This window comes from Notolabrus celidotus, chromosome 11 (assembly GCF_009762535.1).
Source record: "Notolabrus celidotus isolate fNotCel1 chromosome 11, fNotCel1.pri, whole genome shotgun sequence".
Taxonomy (NCBI): domain Eukaryota; kingdom Metazoa; phylum Chordata; class Actinopteri; order Labriformes; family Labridae; genus Notolabrus; species Notolabrus celidotus.
In genome coordinates, this window is record NC_048282.1 from 17095674 (window position 1) to 17115016 (window position 19343).

At 40.8% G+C, this 19343-nt stretch overlaps 2 protein-coding genes across 4 annotated transcripts; one reads left to right on the forward strand and one right to left on the reverse strand.

Annotated features, from left to right (window-relative positions):
- The first annotated feature begins 327 nt into the window (after window positions 1-327).
- On the forward strand, window positions 328-7063 carry ca6 (carbonic anhydrase VI). 3 transcript variants are annotated; one of them, XM_034695940.1, is made up of 10 exons: window positions 328-376; window positions 1996-2175; window positions 2672-2820; window positions 3224-3319; window positions 5255-5321; window positions 5393-5550; window positions 5717-5843; window positions 5955-6038; window positions 6121-6153; window positions 6243-7063. In XM_034695940.1, exons 2-10 carry the CDS (start codon window positions 2013-2015, stop codon window positions 6875-6877), a joined length of 1512 nt encoding a protein of 503 aa, XP_034551831.1. In that variant the 5' UTR covers window positions 328-376; window positions 1996-2012; the 3' UTR covers window positions 6878-7063. The 3 variants fall into 3 exon arrangements, with proteins under 3 accessions (XP_034551831.1, XP_034551830.1, XP_034551832.1); XM_034695939.1 differs by lacking the exon at window positions 328-376 and adding an exon at window positions 1058-1389; XM_034695941.1 differs by lacking the exon at window positions 328-376 and having other exon boundaries at window positions 2082-2175; window positions 2647-2820.
- Window positions 7064-7090: 27 nt separating this feature from the next.
- Window positions 7091-14810, reverse strand: LOC117821684 (solute carrier family 2, facilitated glucose transporter member 5-like). Its single transcript, XM_034696127.1, has 11 exons — window positions 14713-14810; window positions 14469-14629; window positions 14269-14393; window positions 14047-14199; window positions 13801-13926; window positions 13260-13447; window positions 12851-12961; window positions 12635-12736; window positions 9731-9806; window positions 9397-9524; window positions 7091-7475 (listed from the first exon to the last, which is right to left on the reverse strand). The coding sequence occupies exons 2-11, from the start codon at window positions 14624-14626 to the stop codon at window positions 7251-7253; spliced, it is 1392 nt and encodes a 463-aa protein (XP_034552018.1). The 5' UTR covers window positions 14627-14629; window positions 14713-14810; the 3' UTR covers window positions 7091-7250.
- Between the last annotated feature and the right edge of the window lie 4533 nt (window positions 14811-19343).

The window sequence follows — 19343 nt, forward strand, 5'->3', positions numbered from 1 at the left end:
TGCTTCCATGTCAAGTATTTGTTCTGTTTACCACACTTGACCTTTTAAAGGCAGTTTTTTATAAGCCTTAAGGTGTGAATAGCCAAAAACAAAAACAAGCGCAAGCCGCAGAGGCTGTAAATTCAGAGAGGAAGGATGTGAGCAGAACAATGAGGGTCTTAAATCATGCTGAGTCCTTTGATCATTTTGCTATTCACTCACTTCCTCATGCACAAGAACACAGACTTAACACATTCAACATTTTCTGTATATGAGGACTTTCTTTGTCCATTTCATTCACTTTTCTAAACTTTATTTGTTTGTTCCTTTTTTCTTTACCTTTAATTTGTTATAGCTTCAGCCTATGTAAGATTGATAACAAGCTGATGTTTCCTTGGTAGGTTAATTTCTGTAATTTCAAGGGTAGTCTAGAGAAGAAGGGTAGCTAGCTAGCTTAATTTTGCACCTAGCACAAGTGGAAAAAGCTAGCCTGAGTGCGTCTGTAAATCACATAATCCGCCCAAACTGAAGCTTTTAAATCTCACAAATGATTTAAAATGAATTTAATATGGTGCTCATATGTGAACTGTTCCCGGTCTTTGCAAAGCTAAGGCCACTGTATGACGGCCATTTATCAGTGTTATCAATCTTTTATTGGAATTCTTGGCAAGATTATAAAATTGTCTACCATATTCACTGTTATTCATTTGATAATCCTTGAGGACAATTTCCTACTTGACAAACATCTACACACCCCTAAATGTGACAGCTCTGGCATTTACTTTTGAGACATGTTGTAACTGGTGAGCATCAACAGGTGATACCCGTCATGATGTAGCCTATTATTTATTACATCTGGCTCAGGTGTTTGGTTTTTTTTTCATACAAGGAAGTGATTTTATCTAAAGAATCAGGGACTTTCTTGGATGGCAGCTTTACCAACAAAGCTGCGGTGACACGAATTTGCTTGTAAAACGCAACATCGTCATTGTCATGTCTAAATTGATTTTTGATCCTATATCATAAAGTAAAATATAAAACTTTTGCCCTCAAAGTAAAAATTAATGGTTTCTTTGTAGACTTGGCATGATTTCCTGCAGCTTTAAATTTACATTTAGCTTGACTGAGGCTCAATTTAGAAGCATATTCCAGATAAGACAGTCTGATAGTCGGTAGTTCCCTGTCACTGCCTCTGCTGGGAAGAGCTCTGGGCGTTTACAGCAGTGACAAACACCTCCCTCACTTGCAGTTTAAATGCAGCGAGAAAATCTCCGTGGGATGTCAGTCTTGCCTGCGTTAAAGAACAGAGGGACTCAGCGATGGAGTTTCTCTCTCTTATTGTCAGCGCTGTTTTAGTTTGTGTTGTCAGTGCTGGGATACCTCATGATGGCATACATTGGACATACACAGGTAGGTCTATGGTTTAGAGACTTTATGTAATTTTCTATTTCCTCTCAAAACAACTGATATGGCTTTATTTGAACACCACATTTGTCAAAAGTAAATTGGATACAAATCAGTCTGGTGCGCAAAAGTTGCGCGCCAGTTTATCCAAAATGCATTTGTTTATGCGTACAAAAGAAGCGAATCAAATGCACTCTTCCCAAGTTGCTCGGGTATTATGGTGGAACTTTTTATTCAAAATTCACCCAAGTTTGCCGTGTGAATCACACTGCGTTGGCCAAATACCTCCGCTGTCAGACTGTGGTTGCATCAAGCGCATGTGAAAACAAACTGAGAGACAAATCATTAGGTGTAGGATACAGCACGGCAGTCCCAAATAATTTGTGAGTGAATACTGCTGGGAAAAAAAGTACTCCAGTTAAAGCAGCAATATCCAGTTAAACAAGTCCTGTGCTTGTCGGTGCGCTCGAATCAACAACCTGTGACCTGCACTAACAAGCGCTAATACCTTGTTCGATCAGTGTCACTCCCAACATGTCTTTATACTGGACCAGACTAAGTGGGTGATTTTATTATGTGATCACAGTTATGTACTTAACTTTCTGCACACAGAGGGGGCGTTGGACCAGATGCACTGGCCAACCAAGTACCCTGCATGCGGAGGCAAGAAGCAGTCTCCCATAGACATCCAGCGGCGCAACGTAAGGCACAACCCAGACATGCTGCAGCTGGAGCTCAAAGGATATGATGCTCTGAGAGGGAATTTTCTCATGTCCAACAACGGACACTCCGGTAAGTGAAGCCAGCATGTAAATATGTTTGAAAGACTCAGACCTTTAGATTAACGCACAATTTAAAGGACCATTCCACTGTTATGAATGCTGATACCTTTAGTGCCAAAAATGTAAACATTTCGTGTTTTTTCCTTCTTTCAAGGAATGATTTGTTTTAATTTGTTTCTTTATGATGTAAAAATCAATCTTTATATTTACAAAACTTTCCAAAGTTGTGCCATACATAAAAGTGAAACACTGGGCTTGGCAGCTTTTTCTTAGAGCACTTAAATTGCCTCATGATATTGCTCAGGTTTCGTCATTACCTTGCTTCAGCAATGTGAATGACTGTTTGCATTGGATATTTCACTATGTGCACTACAAAACTCACACAAATCTGAATAGCATGCCCCTGATTTAACATAAAAACAAAGTTTCATGTTAATTTGTGTGTCACTTCTAATGTCTGTGTGTTTTCTTTTAAATAAAGTTGAATATCTTCATGTTTCCATAAGTTCAAATTGACCTGCCTCCCACCATGGTGATCAGCAAGGGTCTCCCAGGAAAATACACAGCTGTCCAGATGCACCTGCACTGGGGCGGCTGGGACTTGGAAGCCAGTGGTGCAGAGCACACTGTAGATGGCATCCGTTACATGGCAGAGGTTTGCTTCAAAATAATCCACAGAAAAAAAAGGCCTTAAACAAAACAGGATTTAAACTAATTGCTGAACACGCCAGTATAGTGATGATAGGCTTTTAATACTTATTGCAAACATTTTATTATCATTAAAGGCTTACCTTAATTAAACACATGAAGTGTCTATATACAGACTTGTGTCATTAAACAATATAAGTTACATCTAAGCATGTAGGGTTCTGATTGCCTTAAAAAGGAAGCTGGAAATGTCTATTTGAAACACAGTTTTCTCAGACTTTGTTTCTCAGTAAGGTTTATCTTAAAGGCTATACTTTTCTTCTGAATAAATAATTTTTTTATTTTGCTTAAGACATCATTGGACATATTCTGGCACCTAACCTGTCTTTCATTTACACCTTGCCTTTCAGCTCCATGTCGTCCATTATAACTCTGACAAGTACAAGAGCTTCACTGAAGCCAGAGATAAGCCTGACGGACTGGCAGTGCTCGCCTTTTTCTATGATGTATGTAAACCAAACACTTTATTTCCCTGTCCTCTAAGTTCTGCTTTTTGTCACCTCTATGTTGATTAACATATATACAGGAAGTTTCTTATAAATGACCACTAATTGTGCTATAAGAAGTTCACAGGAAGGGTCCTTGCAGTGAAAAATTATCTTTCCAATCTATTTGAAGTGTATAAGTGGGCATCCAGCTGTGTTGAAAAACTCTCAGGAGTGTTAAGTTGCATGGAGACATTGAATGAACGCTTGTTTATTGAGGAAATGCTCAGGATGTTGAGCAGTCTGCGGGTCTAGGCTTTAAGAGGTCATTGCTGCATGTAAAATACCTCTGCTGGTATCCACTGTGAAAACAAAACAGGGTAACTGGGAAATGTGCTTACTCACTTAGTGACAAATGATTCATTGGCATGCAAGATGAAGGATTAACCCTATTACAACCATCCATCACACTGAGATCAAGGAATGTGGCAGCCTCACTCTAAAAAAGCCTGCGGGAAAAAATACCCAGAGTAGTCAGATATTATTGTATTTGTATGAAAAAAAGTGATGGTTTGATGTTCTTGTTCAACTTTGACCTTTATCTGAATCTAAAACTGTGTTTTCTTGTACAATCAGTGGTTATTTCACCTGATTTGAAGCAACAAGTATAAGAAGTGCTTTCTAAAAAAATATTGAATCCTTCTCTATTATAAATCTTTATGTTTAACTAACATTACATCTTTAGCATGAACAGATTTTTTAAAAGGCTGTTTTGACAGCGTGTTGTTAATTGCCTCATCTGACATACTCCCGGGGGGGCTGTCAGGCATTTTCAAAGTAATTTATCACATTTTTAGTCTTGTCCCTGGTGGTGTTGTTCCCTTTTGTAGATCATTTTAATGCACTGGTAAATTAGTTTCAGTCTTTTTCATTAAAACTCCTCACAGCAGGGCGTGAAGTGGTAGCAAGAGGTTGAGAGGCAGGACTTCTGTTAAAATTAACTATATGGGCTGTGTTGCAACATGCTAATAAAAGTCCTCCTTATATTTCAGGGTCACACATTTTCTTCTGTTAGTACATTAAATAAAAAAAAATACTTTGCACATTTATTTCTGGACACAAATATTTTTCTTGAGTCCGAAAATAGGTTCAAATATTGCATTTTGCAAATGTGTTATTTTACTGTTTGAAGTTCATAAAGATATATGCACAAGAATTTATGATATGATACTTGAATGTAGTTAAAGTAGATATGATGATTGTTAGAGAGAACACAGTGTGCACACAGTCTTCGTGCCACCTCTGCATTAGTAAGTGCCCCAGTTGAGCCACCTTCAGTTTTGACCTTCAAATAGAGCGGTTCAGCTGGTTGAACTTTTACCTGTTTTACAACCCTTCTGATCAGCTGCTCATGTTTTTTTACTTCTCACTAATAAAAGGATATTGTTATGTGCACAGCAGATTAGCAAAGATACTAGCGGATACAATGTTGACATAAGATACACAGATGAAATTGCAAAACCTGCACAAATGTAATAAGTGATAATAAATAGAATATTATAGACCACATTACTATTCCATTACCCTCAAGTCTATCACCATACCATTTCCTTTGATACACACATATAACAACAGTTTTGAATCATACACAAACCAAATGTTGTTCCTTGTTTCCTGGTGCATACAATGCACTTAAAGCAACCTTGCTAAGAATTTCTTCACTAACGTATTATTCTATGTATTTTGGAAAAAGATCCCAGGATGAGTACTTGTTCTACTCCTTGTTCTTGTCCTCGAAACTCAGAAAAATGCAGCTCTAAAGTCCCCTCCCTAGATCCTTATCTATTATTTTCAGTTAGATGTTCAACATATTAACAACTCCCATTTTGTACAAAAGCTTAATTAAATTTAAAGTTTGACTAAGCCTCAAACATATCTTCTCTGGTTCTCTTTCAGGACGGTCATTTTGAAAACACCTACTACAGCGACTTCATCTCCAACCTGGAAAAGATCAAGTATGCAGGTGAGTTACTGCACACAGAAACGTACTCCTCTTCATTTCAGAGTAAATTAATTATCATATATCCTTTACAGGGCAGTCCATGAACATTTCCAGCATTGAAGTGCGATCCATGCTCCCCGAGAACCTCAACCATTTCTTCAGATACCAGGGCTCCCTCACCACCCCGCCCTGCTATGAGAGCATCCTGTGGACTGTGTTTGATACTCCCATCACTCTCTCACACAACCAGGTAGAGCAGACAGGAAGGGAATCGTTTCGAAGTACATCTCTGTTTGTAATATTGAGAGAAGAGAGTGAAGCTCTGTCACCTGGGAGTGTTTTTTCAGTATGTTGCAACAAGATGTTGTGCTATGGCATAATGCAGTTTCCCCATCTTCTTCGTCTGTTTTGTTCAGATCAGGAAACTGGAGAGCACTCTGATGGACATTGACAACAAGACCCTGTGGAATGATTACCGCATCGCTCAGCCGCTCAACGACAGAGTGGTGGAGTCATCTTTCCTGCCACGCCTCGGGAAAGGAAGTGTGTAATATGTTGTGGCAGTGCAATTACGAGATATCAATTACACCACAGAGTTTATGATTTGGCGGGTCACGACCGAGGCCTGAGTTTATTCCACTTTTGTCTTCACAGCATTTTGTCGGCAGGATGAGATTGAATCCAGACTCCTGAAGATCGAGGGTCTGATTACGTCTCTTGGAAAGCATGTAACATCAGGTGAGAGAACTGAGATCAAATCTGCTGGAGATGTTGTGTTATTAAAGAACCCAGATTCAGTGTTTTTTCTGCTTTTTCTAAGGTGGAACTCGTAACTCAAGGCCTACAAGATATGGTGAGTCCTTTGTTGTCATTCTGATTGATTGAGATCAAACATTGAAGGATATTTCTCACCCTCCATTCGGATTCTTGTTTCTTCCTCAGAGCCTCGTGCTCTTTTCCCCCTGGTGCTCCAATTCCAAGACAAACACTCTGGTGGTTATGCTTTGGCTCGCCCTAGCCACCCCATGGAACTGGACTCCTTCACCATCTGCATGCACCTCCTTCCTCAGCTGGAGGGCGTCCACACTGTCATCTCTTACTCCAGCAACGGCAACGAGAATGAGATGACCGTCTCCATCGGCGAGGACAGAGACGCCAGAGAGGTCGGCCTCTGGATCGGCAATGAGTTCGTCAACCTGCCACATAACTTCATGTCCCACGACTGGGCCAACTACTGCATCACATGGTCATCTCACACAGGTGGTGCGGAGCTATGGATCAATGGCAAGGTGGGGGAGCGGCGGTACCTGAAGAATGGCCACTACGTCAGCCCAGGAGGTGTTTTCATCCTGGGAATAGACCAGGATGGATTACTGGGAATCTCTAACAACAAAGCCTTTGAGGGGAAGATGACTGATGTCAACATGTGGGACTACGTCCTGACCACGGCTGATATCCGAGACCAGATGTCGTGTGAGAGGAACAGCACCATGGTGGGAAATGTGATCAGCTGGGGGAGCACCAAACTCAGCATGTTTGGAGGGGTGCAGCTGGACACTCAGTACAGATGTTCCTAAAGAAGATGAGCTTATTCTGTTTGATTTAAAATGTAAAAAAAAAATAAAAAAATATCAGTGCTGATGTGGGGATTTAAATGTGTTTTGATAATAGAATGAAGGATGTCATATCTTTCGTGTACCTCCAAGTCAATTTCAAATGCAAACTTTGCATCCTTTCATCTTCAATAAAGGTTTTGAAGTGTCTCTGTGGTTTGATTAATGACTCAAGCACAAAGATATTTAATTTATTCACAAAAAAAATCATACAAAAAGAAGTTGTGCAAAGATCCCTTTTGAAATAAACAACAAAGCCTTGATTAAAACATTTCCATTCCATTATAATCCTCCCCAGAGCGCATACTTCCTCTCCCCTGAATGCTCTTATTTGTCTTCAGAAGGCCGTGACCTGCACTGCATCCTCCAGCTTTTCTTTGCTCTCTTTCAGTGGCAGATCCCCATCACCCAGTTTGATCTGCACTTTGTTCCTCTTTGCGAACATCTGGCAGATCTCCAGGAAGGTCTTGTTCTTGGTCTCAGGGACCACCAGCCAGATGTAGACCAGCGTGACCAGACAGATGAAGGAAAAGATGATAAAGCTGTAGGGGCCCAGGCCTCTCTGAGAAAGAGGGGGGAAGGGAGAAAATGATCAGAGAGATTATCTTCAAGATGAAACGGTGTAAATATGTCAGCTAGGTAAACATACATTCACCAAGGTTAGGTGAAATGGGATTTGCAGGCTTTTTAGTCGAAAAGTTTCCATATTCATGCATATCTTGAGCCTTATTTGTTTACAATTTTGTTTGAAGATGCAGGATGGAGCGGAAGTGAACATTAGGGATGAGGAAAGTTTCTGTTTATCACTAAGACAACATTACTAGGCCCATTGGAAAACTTCTTCCAGTAAACAGAGGCTGATACTAGAGAAAGGGGGGTGAGTATTAAAAGTTCTCAATGAAGATAATCTTCTAAGAACAAAAAAATGTTGTCTCAAAAGTAAAAATAGTTAGTTAAAAGTTCCCTGACTCTCATCTACTTCATCAGCTTTAAAAGTCTGAAAACTGAAAATCACTCTTGCAGAACTTTAACAATCCATCCATCCACTACACCGCTTATCCGTACAGGGTCACAGAGGGGCTAGAGACAACCCCTGCAGGCATTGAGTGGGAGGCAGGTTACACCCTGGACAATTAGAACTGTAACCACTGGTCACATATCTCTTTGTTATTACTTTAACATCATCCATTATCAGTGATATGTACACAGAGGTTTCAAGTACCCACATCTCACTAAAGTTGCAAATCACAAAATCTTAAGATTGGCTGTAGGAAACACGAGTTGACTTCCAGTTGAGGTTGATCCATGAAAAAGATGACACAGAGTTTTCTAAAGTCAAAGTCCACACATACGCCATACTGTAAAGTGCGTATAAAACTTTTGAAAAGCATTGTTGGGTGGTGAAGGAGTTAACAAAGATGGTACGACTGAATATATGGATTTAAAAGAACTACGCTCGGTTAGGGTAATGTAAAACTAAAGGTGCATTTCGACCAAGAGTTGTGGGGTCTTTTAGCCTCCAAAACTACTTTCCCCGGAACTAAAAGTTTCCTGTGCCCCCTTTGTTATCTGTGTTTCGACCGCGGGCTGAAGTCCTGGGTAGATTGTGCAAATCAGTCCAGTGACGTATGGAGAAAAAAATATATAAATAATATTTTGAAATCTTAATAAAAAACTAATCTAGGATGCATTCCCAGGAACTCCCTCTGTGTTTCAACAACTGTGTAAACTCCACAAACACCGTTACGTTCAACCGAAAGTCCCAGGACCTTTGAAAAGTACTACCCCCCAAGCAGGGGCTTTTCAGGGGGGAGATTATCTGCCCCTCAACTAAATTTAGACCCTGGTTCCTCCAGTCGAAATGCACGTAGTTCAGGGTTAAAGTCCTTAGTTCTGGGGTAAAGTTCCTGCGGTCGAAAAACACCTTAAACCCTGCTTCGGTGGATTATTTTCCTTCAATCCATACAGTGAATTAAAATGACAGGTGCAGTTTTTATAGGGATAACGTGGTGGACTAATCCCTGGGAGCAATAACTCTCTTGCTTTGCAACCTCATTGTAACAACATTGTTTCAGTTGCAGCGTATCTGTTCTCTAATTTTTTTTTGATTCTTGTTTCTTTAATTCTAAACAGGATTATCACTGTTGTTGTATTTTTTTAGGTGTCTATGATTTGACTCCTTTTTGATTTGAAGTATGCGACCAAAGCACAGCATTGATGCTCTTTAATGTTTGGGAACCAGAGTCTTGAAAACAGTCTATGACCAGTGTGCTGTATTTTAAACATCATCGTGTGTTTAGGTTCAAATATTGTCTGAAAACCTTCAAACAGTCAGAAGAAAGTGATGAAATACTATTTCAAAATAATATCAACATCATCATACCCCAGTGGGAATAAGACATGGGAACATCTGTACCAATTACATGATAACATAACAACTTTCATTCCCCAAAGTGAGCCTTCTCAGAAATTGCATAACTAACCTCTAGGAAGGGGAAGACGAGGCCAACAGTGAAGTTGGAGAGCCAGTGGACCGAGCCCGCGACCATGAAGGCAGCGGGTCGGGCTGACTGCCTGAACATCTCAGTGGTCACCACATAAGGAATGGGACCTAGAAAACACATCAGACCATGTTATCAACAACCTAAACACTGGAGTAACATCATTAGTCTGAGGAGGCTCGTGTATCAGACAGCTGAGTGCAGGTCTACAACATATATCATTACATGTCTGCTCACATCTAAGCAACACGTGAGCTAATGGAGCACACTGTGGTAATCTGTGTGTGTTAATAACCACAGGCGGGGTCACACTCACTGGGTCCTATGGCGTGTCCTATGACGTAGATGATAACACAGGCGATGCTGACATAGGGCATCCACGTCACGCTCTCCTGTCAACACAAACAAAAAACTGTGAGATCATTAACCAGTTGTATTGATCCTTTAAACAAAAGCAAACATGCAGCAGAATCTGTTTAATTTGGGTTACAATTAAGCCTGTTATTCCTCCTTTTTTGTAAGAGGTGCTCTTAAAAATAACTGTTTTATTTGTCTTAAGATTTTTGATACAGGTGAGCTCATAGGGTTGGGTTATGTGTCTGTGGTTTGTGGTTCTGTCTAATGGTCAGTGTTGTTCATGGGTGGGTAATTCTGTGGTCATGTCTCCCAAGTTCTCATGACCCCAGCAAATATACATGTCAAGTCATCAGAACGGACTCTAAATGTGTGTTTTTAGCTCCAAGTAATTACAGTTTCAAACTTAGAGTGTTTCTGAGTGAGACTGTTTGCTCTGATAAATCTGACTTTGCACTACATCATACAGAACTGTGTGAAAACAAAAACTATGTATGCCTCACATCAGCAGCAGACAATTACATAATGTAAAAAAAAACATGTCTGATGGATTCAGTGTTTTTCTGTCAAACACAGTATTTTAGCTGTCATACAAACAAAATTATAACTATTACATCTTGCATCAAATTAGTGTTTGCAGATACCCAACATAGTCGTAATGGTGCCTCATGCTATTCTACACTGAGCCTTCCAAATCAAATCAGTGTTGCATCCATTAGTCTTGTTATGCCCACCTCTTTCTTACATTCTAACACAATGCAGCCTGATTTTAATAACAGTTTTACAGTAAAAAGAAGGACATAAAGGACATTTTTTTGCTGCACTGGTAGTCACTTTTTCAATGCTTATTTTTGACCTTTGAGCTTCCTTGTGGATCCACCAGAAGTCCTTATATCTGCTTCCATTATATGAGCTGGGCCTTTGCAGCTGCCTGCAATCAGTGCTCATCCAGCCCTGTTCAATCAGCTCTTCATCCTCAGAGAGCACAGATATGTGCTTCACTGTGATGACTGTGCCTCTGAATCCCGGCCAGAGCCTTTTTCTTTTGGCTTGCATTAGGTTTAAAGTGTTTTGTGCTGTATTTTTGGAACCACGCTGCTACTAACCCAAGTTAAAGGGACAGTTGATTGTTTAAATAAGAATGTATTTTCTCTGTACTTGTTGTCTCTCCTACTAGTCGCTGTTCTGATACCTGTGCATGCATCAGAACAGCAACAGCATTTCATGCACAGGTTTACAGGTTTGTTGTGTTGAGTAAGACCTACTACAAGGGAAAGGGGAAATCAAAAATCTAGTGTACCCATTATCCATAGACAATATAAAATGTGGACGTGGTCTCAGTGACACCACTTATTGGTTTTGAATCAGAGATTTATAGGCCAATGATGGTGGTCACCCTATTGGCAATGCTAACTCAATCTCAAAAGAGGCAGAGAGGCAGAGTTGAGGTAGGCCTTTAGCCTCCTTGCTTACAAATACATTGTGCGCGTCTATCAATCAAGACAGCCAGGCCCTTAAATATGACTAGGGATTCAAACTTGTAGACCTAATATCTTCAAAACAAATGAGTCATAAAAAAATCACCTTCATATAGTGTGCATAAATGGAGAAATGGGCTAAACAGTTCAAAATTGGGCATTTTTACTGTTAATGGGGTCTCTTGACCAGCGTCTGGTGGACTATCTTTGAGGGGTTCAAAATCTGTATTATTTGTGACCCCCATCTGCAGTTATTTAACCCTCCTGTTAAGTTGTGGGTCAAATTGACCCATTTTAAAGTTCAAAAATCAAAAAAATGTTTAAAGTATTTTTCGCTATGAAACTTCTTCTGCTTGGCTTAATTAGCATGAACAACACATAAAATGAAAATGGTTAATTTCACACATTTGCAACGCCCCTGCATGTTTTTATTACATAGATACCGTTCGTGGGTCAACTTGACCTGGCAGTCAAAGTGGAGGCTAAAAGGGGTCAGAAGTGTCAAATACTAATTGTTTCTTTGCAATTGTGATACATATTTCACCCCAATCACTTTCCAATGTACATAAAACAAGTTTTAACATGAATTTTCATAACAAACAAGTGAGTTATCCTCATTGAACTATAATCTGTGAGAATTAAAGAACAGCAATGTACTAAATATTGATTCAAATTGAGTTAATAATAACATTTAAAAAATGTGTATCGGGATTTTTTGTGGTTCTAACAATTTTGAATGATTAAATATGCCTCGGGTCAAGTTGACCCTGGAACATTATTGCTATCTCTAAGAAACGAACATAACAGGAGGGTTAAATCTTGGGTAGGCCATAAGAACTTGGGACGTCTCCTAACAATGTATACTGTATAAGAGAGAGGCTGTTGGACTCCTACTGACCATTGGTCCTCTTAAATACTTTAATGTTGGTACTAGACTCAAACAGTCAATATGGGGTTGCATTACAGGTCTGGTACAACATCTACAGCAAAAATACAGTGTCAGCTCATCAGTGGGTTGCACCTGGCAAACATATTAATCCTGAGGACTTCATTTGCAAGTGTTTTTTTTTTTTACTTTTACTCTACATTTTGGTTCTATAAAAAATGTTGGATTGTGTATTCTAAAGGATTAAAGGAAATGTAGAAAAAGTCTGTAGAAATTTTGAAGTTTTAGAGCACCAGATCAACAATATCTAACTTCATCTCATACACCATGTTTCCTATATATTCACTGTGTAGATTACTATAAATAATACAGTTTGCTTTTCTGTACCAGGACCATCTAGTTTCAGAAATGCAGCATATTGTTTTTTAGTACACTGATCCACTAGAGAGCAGCAGAGCAGTGTATTTATGGTGAGAGTTAGGCTAAGACTTTCACATGGTACCTGGAAGTTAAGAGCAATAGTGAGCAGCACACAGGCTCCACAGCAGATCCCAAACCCAACGAGGAGGAGCAGGCGTCGTCCCGAGGCCTCCACGATGAACACCTGTGTGTTACAAATCCTCTGATCAGAAATGTTTACTCCTGCTGATCTGATTAAAGCACAGTTGTCTTAAACTCCTCCACACTGTTAGCAGCTTTGACCTAAGGAGGTACCTACAGCTGCTACGGTCATGAAGACGTTCACTGCACCTGTTCCCACGGTGACGTACTGGATGTCATTCTGCTTAACTCCTGCAGAGGCATAAATGCTGTCTGCATAGTAATAGATCTGTGGAGAGAGAGAGAGACATTAGTTATGGTTAAAAATCTGCCTTAAGTTGGAGAGCACAGTTGAAACATAGGAAGGATGCAACAGAGGTGTAGTTGACAGTGTGAAAACGGAACCTGTTTGGTCTCCTGGTCTTTAATCCTCATGACTCAAAGTCTATTTGATCTGCAGCCAGAGCAGGACAAGTAGCTGTTTCAACAAGGCGCTCTGATGTAGTGTTTTGTCTAAAATATTCAGTATGTTGATTAGCGGGTCACAGACAAGGACATGGACAACTGGCACAACAGGCACGCCTCACCGCATTGACCCCTGACAGCTGCTGGCCCATGTTCATGATGATAATGGAGAACAGCTGCCAGCGGAGGGAGCGCTGGGACAGCAGGCTGAGAACAGACAGGTGGCCCTCAGCCTTCTCAGACTGGTCCTCCAGATGCATCTCTGACAGCTCTGCATCTACGTCGTCCCAGCCGCGCAGACGCTGTAATGCTGAGGGTGAAAGCACATGCTGAATACTGTCATATTCTTCACTATCTGTCAATCATTTTTTGTATATACAGTGCCAAATCACATCTAAAGTTACCTCAGGACACATTACATAAAGAGCAGGACTAGACTCTATTCTGTTGTCTAAGTTAATAATTGCACCTCTTGCAAATAAAAGTGTCCTTTTAGCTGGCAGGAATCTCAAGCAGAACAAGGCTCATTGGTGTGCGGCCATCTGCCCCGACTGGGTGGACCAAGAAAGTCGAACAGAGAGGGACAGGGAGAAACAAGAAAGCCACTGCAAGGTTCAAGCCCCTTTCTACCATCCTTACTTGGCAGTTTTTGTGTTTTCTCACCTTTCTTTGCTGTCTTCTCATCTCCTCGTGTTATGAGCATGTATCTGGGGCTCTCTGGGAAGAAGGGCAGCAGCAAGAGCTCAATCAGGGCAGGAATACCCGTCAAACCCAGCATGAGAGGCCAACCTGGATACAGAAGGAACATGGACATCTCCTTTACTAACAGACTGACCCAAAATAGAGCATAAATCAGCTCCCAAAGAAAGGCTTTAACATCCAACCAACCAAGCCTGGCCTCATATTCACCTGTGCTGTTGCCCAGTATGTTCCTGACGCCTAGCACTTGTGCACAGAGGATGCCAATGGTGATGAAGAGCTGTGGCACGATGCCGAGGGCTCCCCTCATGTTTTTGGGGGCAAGTTCTACCAGATACATGGGCACCACGTTTGAAGACAGACCTGCAGACAAAGAGATCTTAAGACACATCAGGAAAACTCTTTAGTTATGATCAATCAAACAAATCTGACCTGCACAGATGCCCACTATAAATCTCGCCACGATGATGACCTCATAGGACTTGGAGATCTCACTGACTCCCATCATCACAGCAGGGACGATGGAGAAGATGTTGTTGAAGAGGAGGGTGCCTTTCCTGCATTTGAGGACACATTAGACAAACAAAATGTGGTACATCCACTCCGAGATGAGGCTCAACACAGAGCGTTACCTCCCAAGTTTGTTGACTAGAGGGGCCACCATCAGAGAGCCGAAGAAGCCTCCAAGCGGGTACATAGACACAGACAAGGACCACAGCAGAGTGAGGAAGGTTCCCTCCATTGGTTTGCCGTAGCGTTCCAGGTAGGTGGTGTTATAGAACTCCTGCATGAACTACAAAGAGAGGGGAACACCTGCCTCTATGATTGCATATTACACTTAACGCTTAAGTGTGTTGTATTTTATGCTTTGGTTACCGGTGATGGAGAGTTGATCACAGCTACGTTATAACCATACTGGAATGACGAACCAAACGCAGATATGAGAGTTGCCAGAGCCAGAACCAGGGTTAATCTCTGACAGGAAACATCAGTCAAACCGCTTTTTCAACACAAACACCATCCATCATGATTATTTTCATGCTGTCACAGAACAGACAAAACAAACACAGATGTGATAATCATCACACCCGGTGTTTAACTCACCCCTCTCCTCTCCCCTAGCTTTTCCCATTCCTCTTGTTCCACCATGGCTGTGTTTAGACTGCACTTTAAACAATAACACAACAGCACGATTTGTCAACACTGCACCGCTAGATTCTGCCTGACCTTTGGACCTGAGATTAGAGAGCAGCAGAGGTTTATAACCCAGCTTTAGTTATATTTTGTCATGTTGCTGTCTCAGGCAAGATATGTGATACTTTACGGTAACTGAAATGGTTCAATTGATTGGAAGTACAGCCGTCATTAAATGCTGAAGTGGTGTTATCATCTAAATGATAAAGCCACATGAGTGTCTTTATTGCATGCTCACCTGCAGGCTGGATTGCAGATGTTAAAATCACAATCAGTTGGCAAAGACTTCAGTGTTGATCCTCGAGCAGATTGAAGGCAAATTACTAAATTAAAAATTCACAACATCACACACAACAGCTGTTAATCTCTTTTATGAGTGAGTTGCATTTATTTGTCACATGCTGCACCATCTCTCATCTCAGAAGCTCAGTCTGTTTGTTTATACGTGGCCCTGACGTTGTTTGCTCTTAAAGGCACTATATGTCTGCTAGTGCTGGTGGAACATTTGAAATAATTAGAAGTCAGATCTGTGTATACATGGAGAAACAAAATCCCAAAGTTTTGTCAAAGCAGAACTAGCTTTGAGAAAGTAACCTGTTTCTGAAGGCCTCTTTTCAATTTATTAGAGAAGTTCATTTGACAATTAAGTAGTTTTATTTATGTCACTAGATCAATCTTCCCAACAGTGGGTGAGATGAAGTATTCATTGATATCTTAGAGCAGGAGTTCTCAAAGTGGGGTCCTGGGCCCCCTGGGGGTCCGTGTACCATAGCCTGGGTGTCCGTGAAATAATTACTGGATATGCCAGTCTTGCTACTGTTAATTATCTGAAAGCTTTTAAGATCAATTACTTGAAAGTATAAATGCTGTCATGTTGAGTCCACAAGGAATGAAATGACCCTCTGTTTTAAAGTATACACGTGGGATTTACTTGATTCAAATTGAAGTATTATCTGTTTATCACTATGGAACAGGTCTGAAGTATTCAGATTGATAAGTTTTACAATAGAAATAGTTCCAAGGGCAACTAAGAGTGCAAATGGTAGTAAGCACGTGCTTAATCTATGTTACAATTATGAGGGGGTCTTTGGAAAATTTTCTCACCTGTAAGGGGTCCCTGGCTCCAAAAAGTTTGAGAATCCCTGGCTTAGAGTTTAAGCTTGATGCAAGGTTCACAGATGTGTTTTAATCCAGTTATAAATTGTGATTACAAATGATTGCCAAATCACAGTTGGCAGTATCATCTTAAATTTTCAGTGTAACCTGTTGAGAGGAGCAAAACCTTGTAACAGGAAAATTCAAGTCATGTTTTTTTTTTTTTTTATTTTTTTTTGGACATTTAGCTGATTGTAAACAACAACTGAAGTGAGGCAGGACATAGGAGCAGGAGAGAGAGGGAGCGAAGAGCAGAGGGCTGAAATTATAGACTGGACAACCTGATGGAAGACATGATAGCCAAAACATTTAGCACTCCCCCTGGTGATGAGCTGTGGTATAGATCACAAAACCCACCCCCTTCAGGTGAAGAGATGGAACATGCGGTAAACTATAAAAATAGAATATATTTAAAATAGGCTTTTCTATGAAAAATTAGTTCTTTTACATAGGTTTATAACAAAGTGTTTATTTCCAGAAAAGTACAGTTTTCATTAGATATTTGATTCTAAAAAGAGATGTGATGTCAAAATTAATGATGCTGGGTTTTTTTAAAAAAGTTTTTTAATTTTGTGGGTTTTATGCATAAACTGTATAAAATATGGACGTAGTATCCGTGACATCACCCATCTGTTTCTGAAGCGCTGTTTTGAGGCGAATCGGCCGTGGCAGCCATAGTGCTGCTGTTGAGTAAAGAGGCGGGCTTTGAGCGTCCTAGCCAACAGCTACAGTGTTCTTGCCTGTCAGTCAAGTCAGCTGTGTCTCTCATTGGAGAATCGTAATCTTACTATCTTCTAAATTGCCGCGTTAGAAAAAAATTCACCCCCCCTACAGTGTGTGCCGATTGAGAAATGAGCTATCCAGACTACACTCGTCTTTTGTACCAGGCTATAAACATGTTTATTTCTGCTGTAAAGATGGGCTTTTTTGAATTGGTTTGTATGCAGTTTCCTGTACTCCGGAGCCAGCCTCAAGCGGATCCTCGATGAACTGCAGTTTTTAGCACTTCCGCATTGGACTCATATTTTTTAGACCGGAGGTTGCCGCTTGGTTTTATGCCTTTATTTAGAGGATAGGACAGTGGTCAAAGTAGGAAACTGAAAAAGAGTGAGGAATGACCATAGACTGTAAATAAAGGGAATGACATGTGGCAAAGGGCCACAGGTTGCAATGGATCCCAGGCCACCCAGTTTGGGACTACAGCCTCTGAGTATTTTTGCTGTGCTATCAGTAAGTTTTACATGTGCTTGGGTTTTCAGAAGAGGCGTGACATTGACCAAGTCAGAAGCAGCCAGATCACTTCTGTTCAGCTCCAAAATACATCACCTGGGCAATGTTAGAGCAAAAGATGCACCCATCATACTGATACTGATGTTAAAAAATAACAATCCAGCTGACAGCCAATGCCATACTGATGTTTTTTTTTGCATTTTTCCTTTGTAGCTAGAGGCTCCACCTCTTAAAATATAACTGGAACATGTGTTACAAACTGCTTGTGGCTGAGCTGTCTCAGAAAGGGAGTATTGTTAATGTTCTTTCATGTTTGACCGTGAAAACAAACAGGTTAGCCTAACATTCTATATGAACTAGCTTGCATCAAATTGATGCAATTAAGACGCAGTAAGCTAGAAATAAATATCTACACATTATTTGCTTATGTGTTTATGTCTGTCGGCAGGACGGATAGCCGCAATGAGCAAGTGCATCCCTAGTAAGTGCCCTTCAGGAAGGTATTTTGGCTTCACTTTTTACAATGGGGGGATAGAGGCATGTCATCCATATTTATATGCAGTTAATAACTGAAATCAACCCAGGAGCCACTGCAACCACGACTCAGCCTCTGTCCATGTCCTGTTTCAGCTCTGACCCATCATGATTACCTTTGGTGGACAGTGTTTTTGAGTTCCAAGAAGGATTTGCTCAGCCAAATGAACAGCCTGTGCTGCGAAAAATTTGACTTCTATTAACCTGACTGGTGAATGGACACTCCATGCAGTGCAGTGAGGCCTTCTGCTACCTCCTAACTTAATGAATTGAGTGGGCAGGGAGCCAGTGAAGGAGAGAGCAGAAACCCCTTCCTGAAGTGTTTCCACAGGCTCCAGTTACTTCAATGTCAGCCAAAAAATCAGAACCCACTCAAAGGATTAATTCCTGCAGGAAATACAGTAAGTGTGGGTCCTCTGAGTGGCTGCTGGTGTCCGCAAGGACAGAAAAATGCTAGCTGGCCATTTTCAGCATAGACAGTGCTCCCTTCCTCCATTTCCCAGACATGTGATCCAGTTGTGTGAGTCGAGTGAACTCTGCACCAAGTCCCATGACTTCAGGCCACAAATAAATTAAAAACTGTGTGTTTTTGTTTCAATATTTTCCATATAAACAGCAGAAAGTCTCCAAATTTGGGGAATAATTTATGAGAACTAACCGCCCTTGGATGAGTACAGTGTTGTTGCGGTGTAATGGAAACTCAGTTCAACCTGATGTATAGGCTTATTACAACACTATCATCCACTTCTGCACTGCCCAATTCATCAAACATAGACCATATAAGACTTCAATAAGCCTTCTGAGTCAAACAAACAATAATCACTGGAGGATAAGAGGAAATTGGATGTCAACAAGGCTGAATTCTCCTTCCTCACCTTTTGCCAGAGTGATTAATCTTATTTGAATGCAGCTCATCATCTCTGAAGCGGACTTGTTAACACTCAATGGGTCTGAGATAAAATTTTAAAGAGCTGAAGAAAGTATAAGAGGTGTCTTTGTTATTGTTGTGAGCCAGGTTCAATGGGTACACGCTCCACACTCATTGGTATGCGTTCAGCCTGCAGCTCAGTGGAGTAAACAGGAGCCAACAACAGCAGGGGTCAAAGGAGAAGTGAGGCTCACACAGGAAAGGCTTGCTTCTGCAGGAGGAAGGAGGACATGTGATGATAGGTCATGCATCCTGACCACAATGACAGCAGTGATGTGGAGTCAGTGTTTGTAACCAAGCCAACTCTGATGGGTTATTGCAGATACTGCAGGGAAAATACATGTAGAGCAACTGTGGGATTATGCAAGAATGACTGGGTTTGAGAAATCAGAGAGAATTTATTCTCAACATTAGCATTATAATAGAAATTTGTATTAATCAATTTACTCTGTTATGTGCATATAAG

What these genes read in the sequence shown, in the direction of transcription:
- ca6 (XM_034695939.1), top strand. Translation starts at nt 1,299, where the DNA reads ATGGAGTTTCTCTCTCTTATTGTCAGCGCTGTTTTAGTTTGTGTTGTC. An exon ending in TGCTCGCCTTTTTCTATGAT is followed by an intron (nt 3,320 to 5,254) that starts GTATGTAAACCA and finishes GTTCTCTTTCAG; the next exon opens with GACGGTCATTTTGAAAACAC. An exon ending in TGGAAAGCATGTAACATCAG is followed by an intron (nt 6,039 to 6,120) that starts GTGAGAGAACTG and finishes GCTTTTTCTAAG; the next exon opens with GTGGAACTCGTAACTCAAGG.
- LOC117821684 (XM_034696127.1), bottom strand. Translation starts at nt 14,626, where the DNA reads ATGCAGGAGTTCTATAACACCACCTACCTGGAACGCTACGGCAAACCA. An exon ending in TATAGTGGGCATCTGTGCAG is followed by an intron (nt 14,200 to 14,268) that starts GTCAGATTTGTT and finishes CTTTGTCTGCAG; the next exon opens with GTCTGTCTTCAAACGTGGTG. An exon ending in CTATTGCTCTTAACTTCCAG is followed by an intron (nt 9,807 to 12,634) that starts GTACCATGTGAA and finishes TTGTGTTGACAG; the next exon opens with GAGAGCGTGACGTGGATGCC.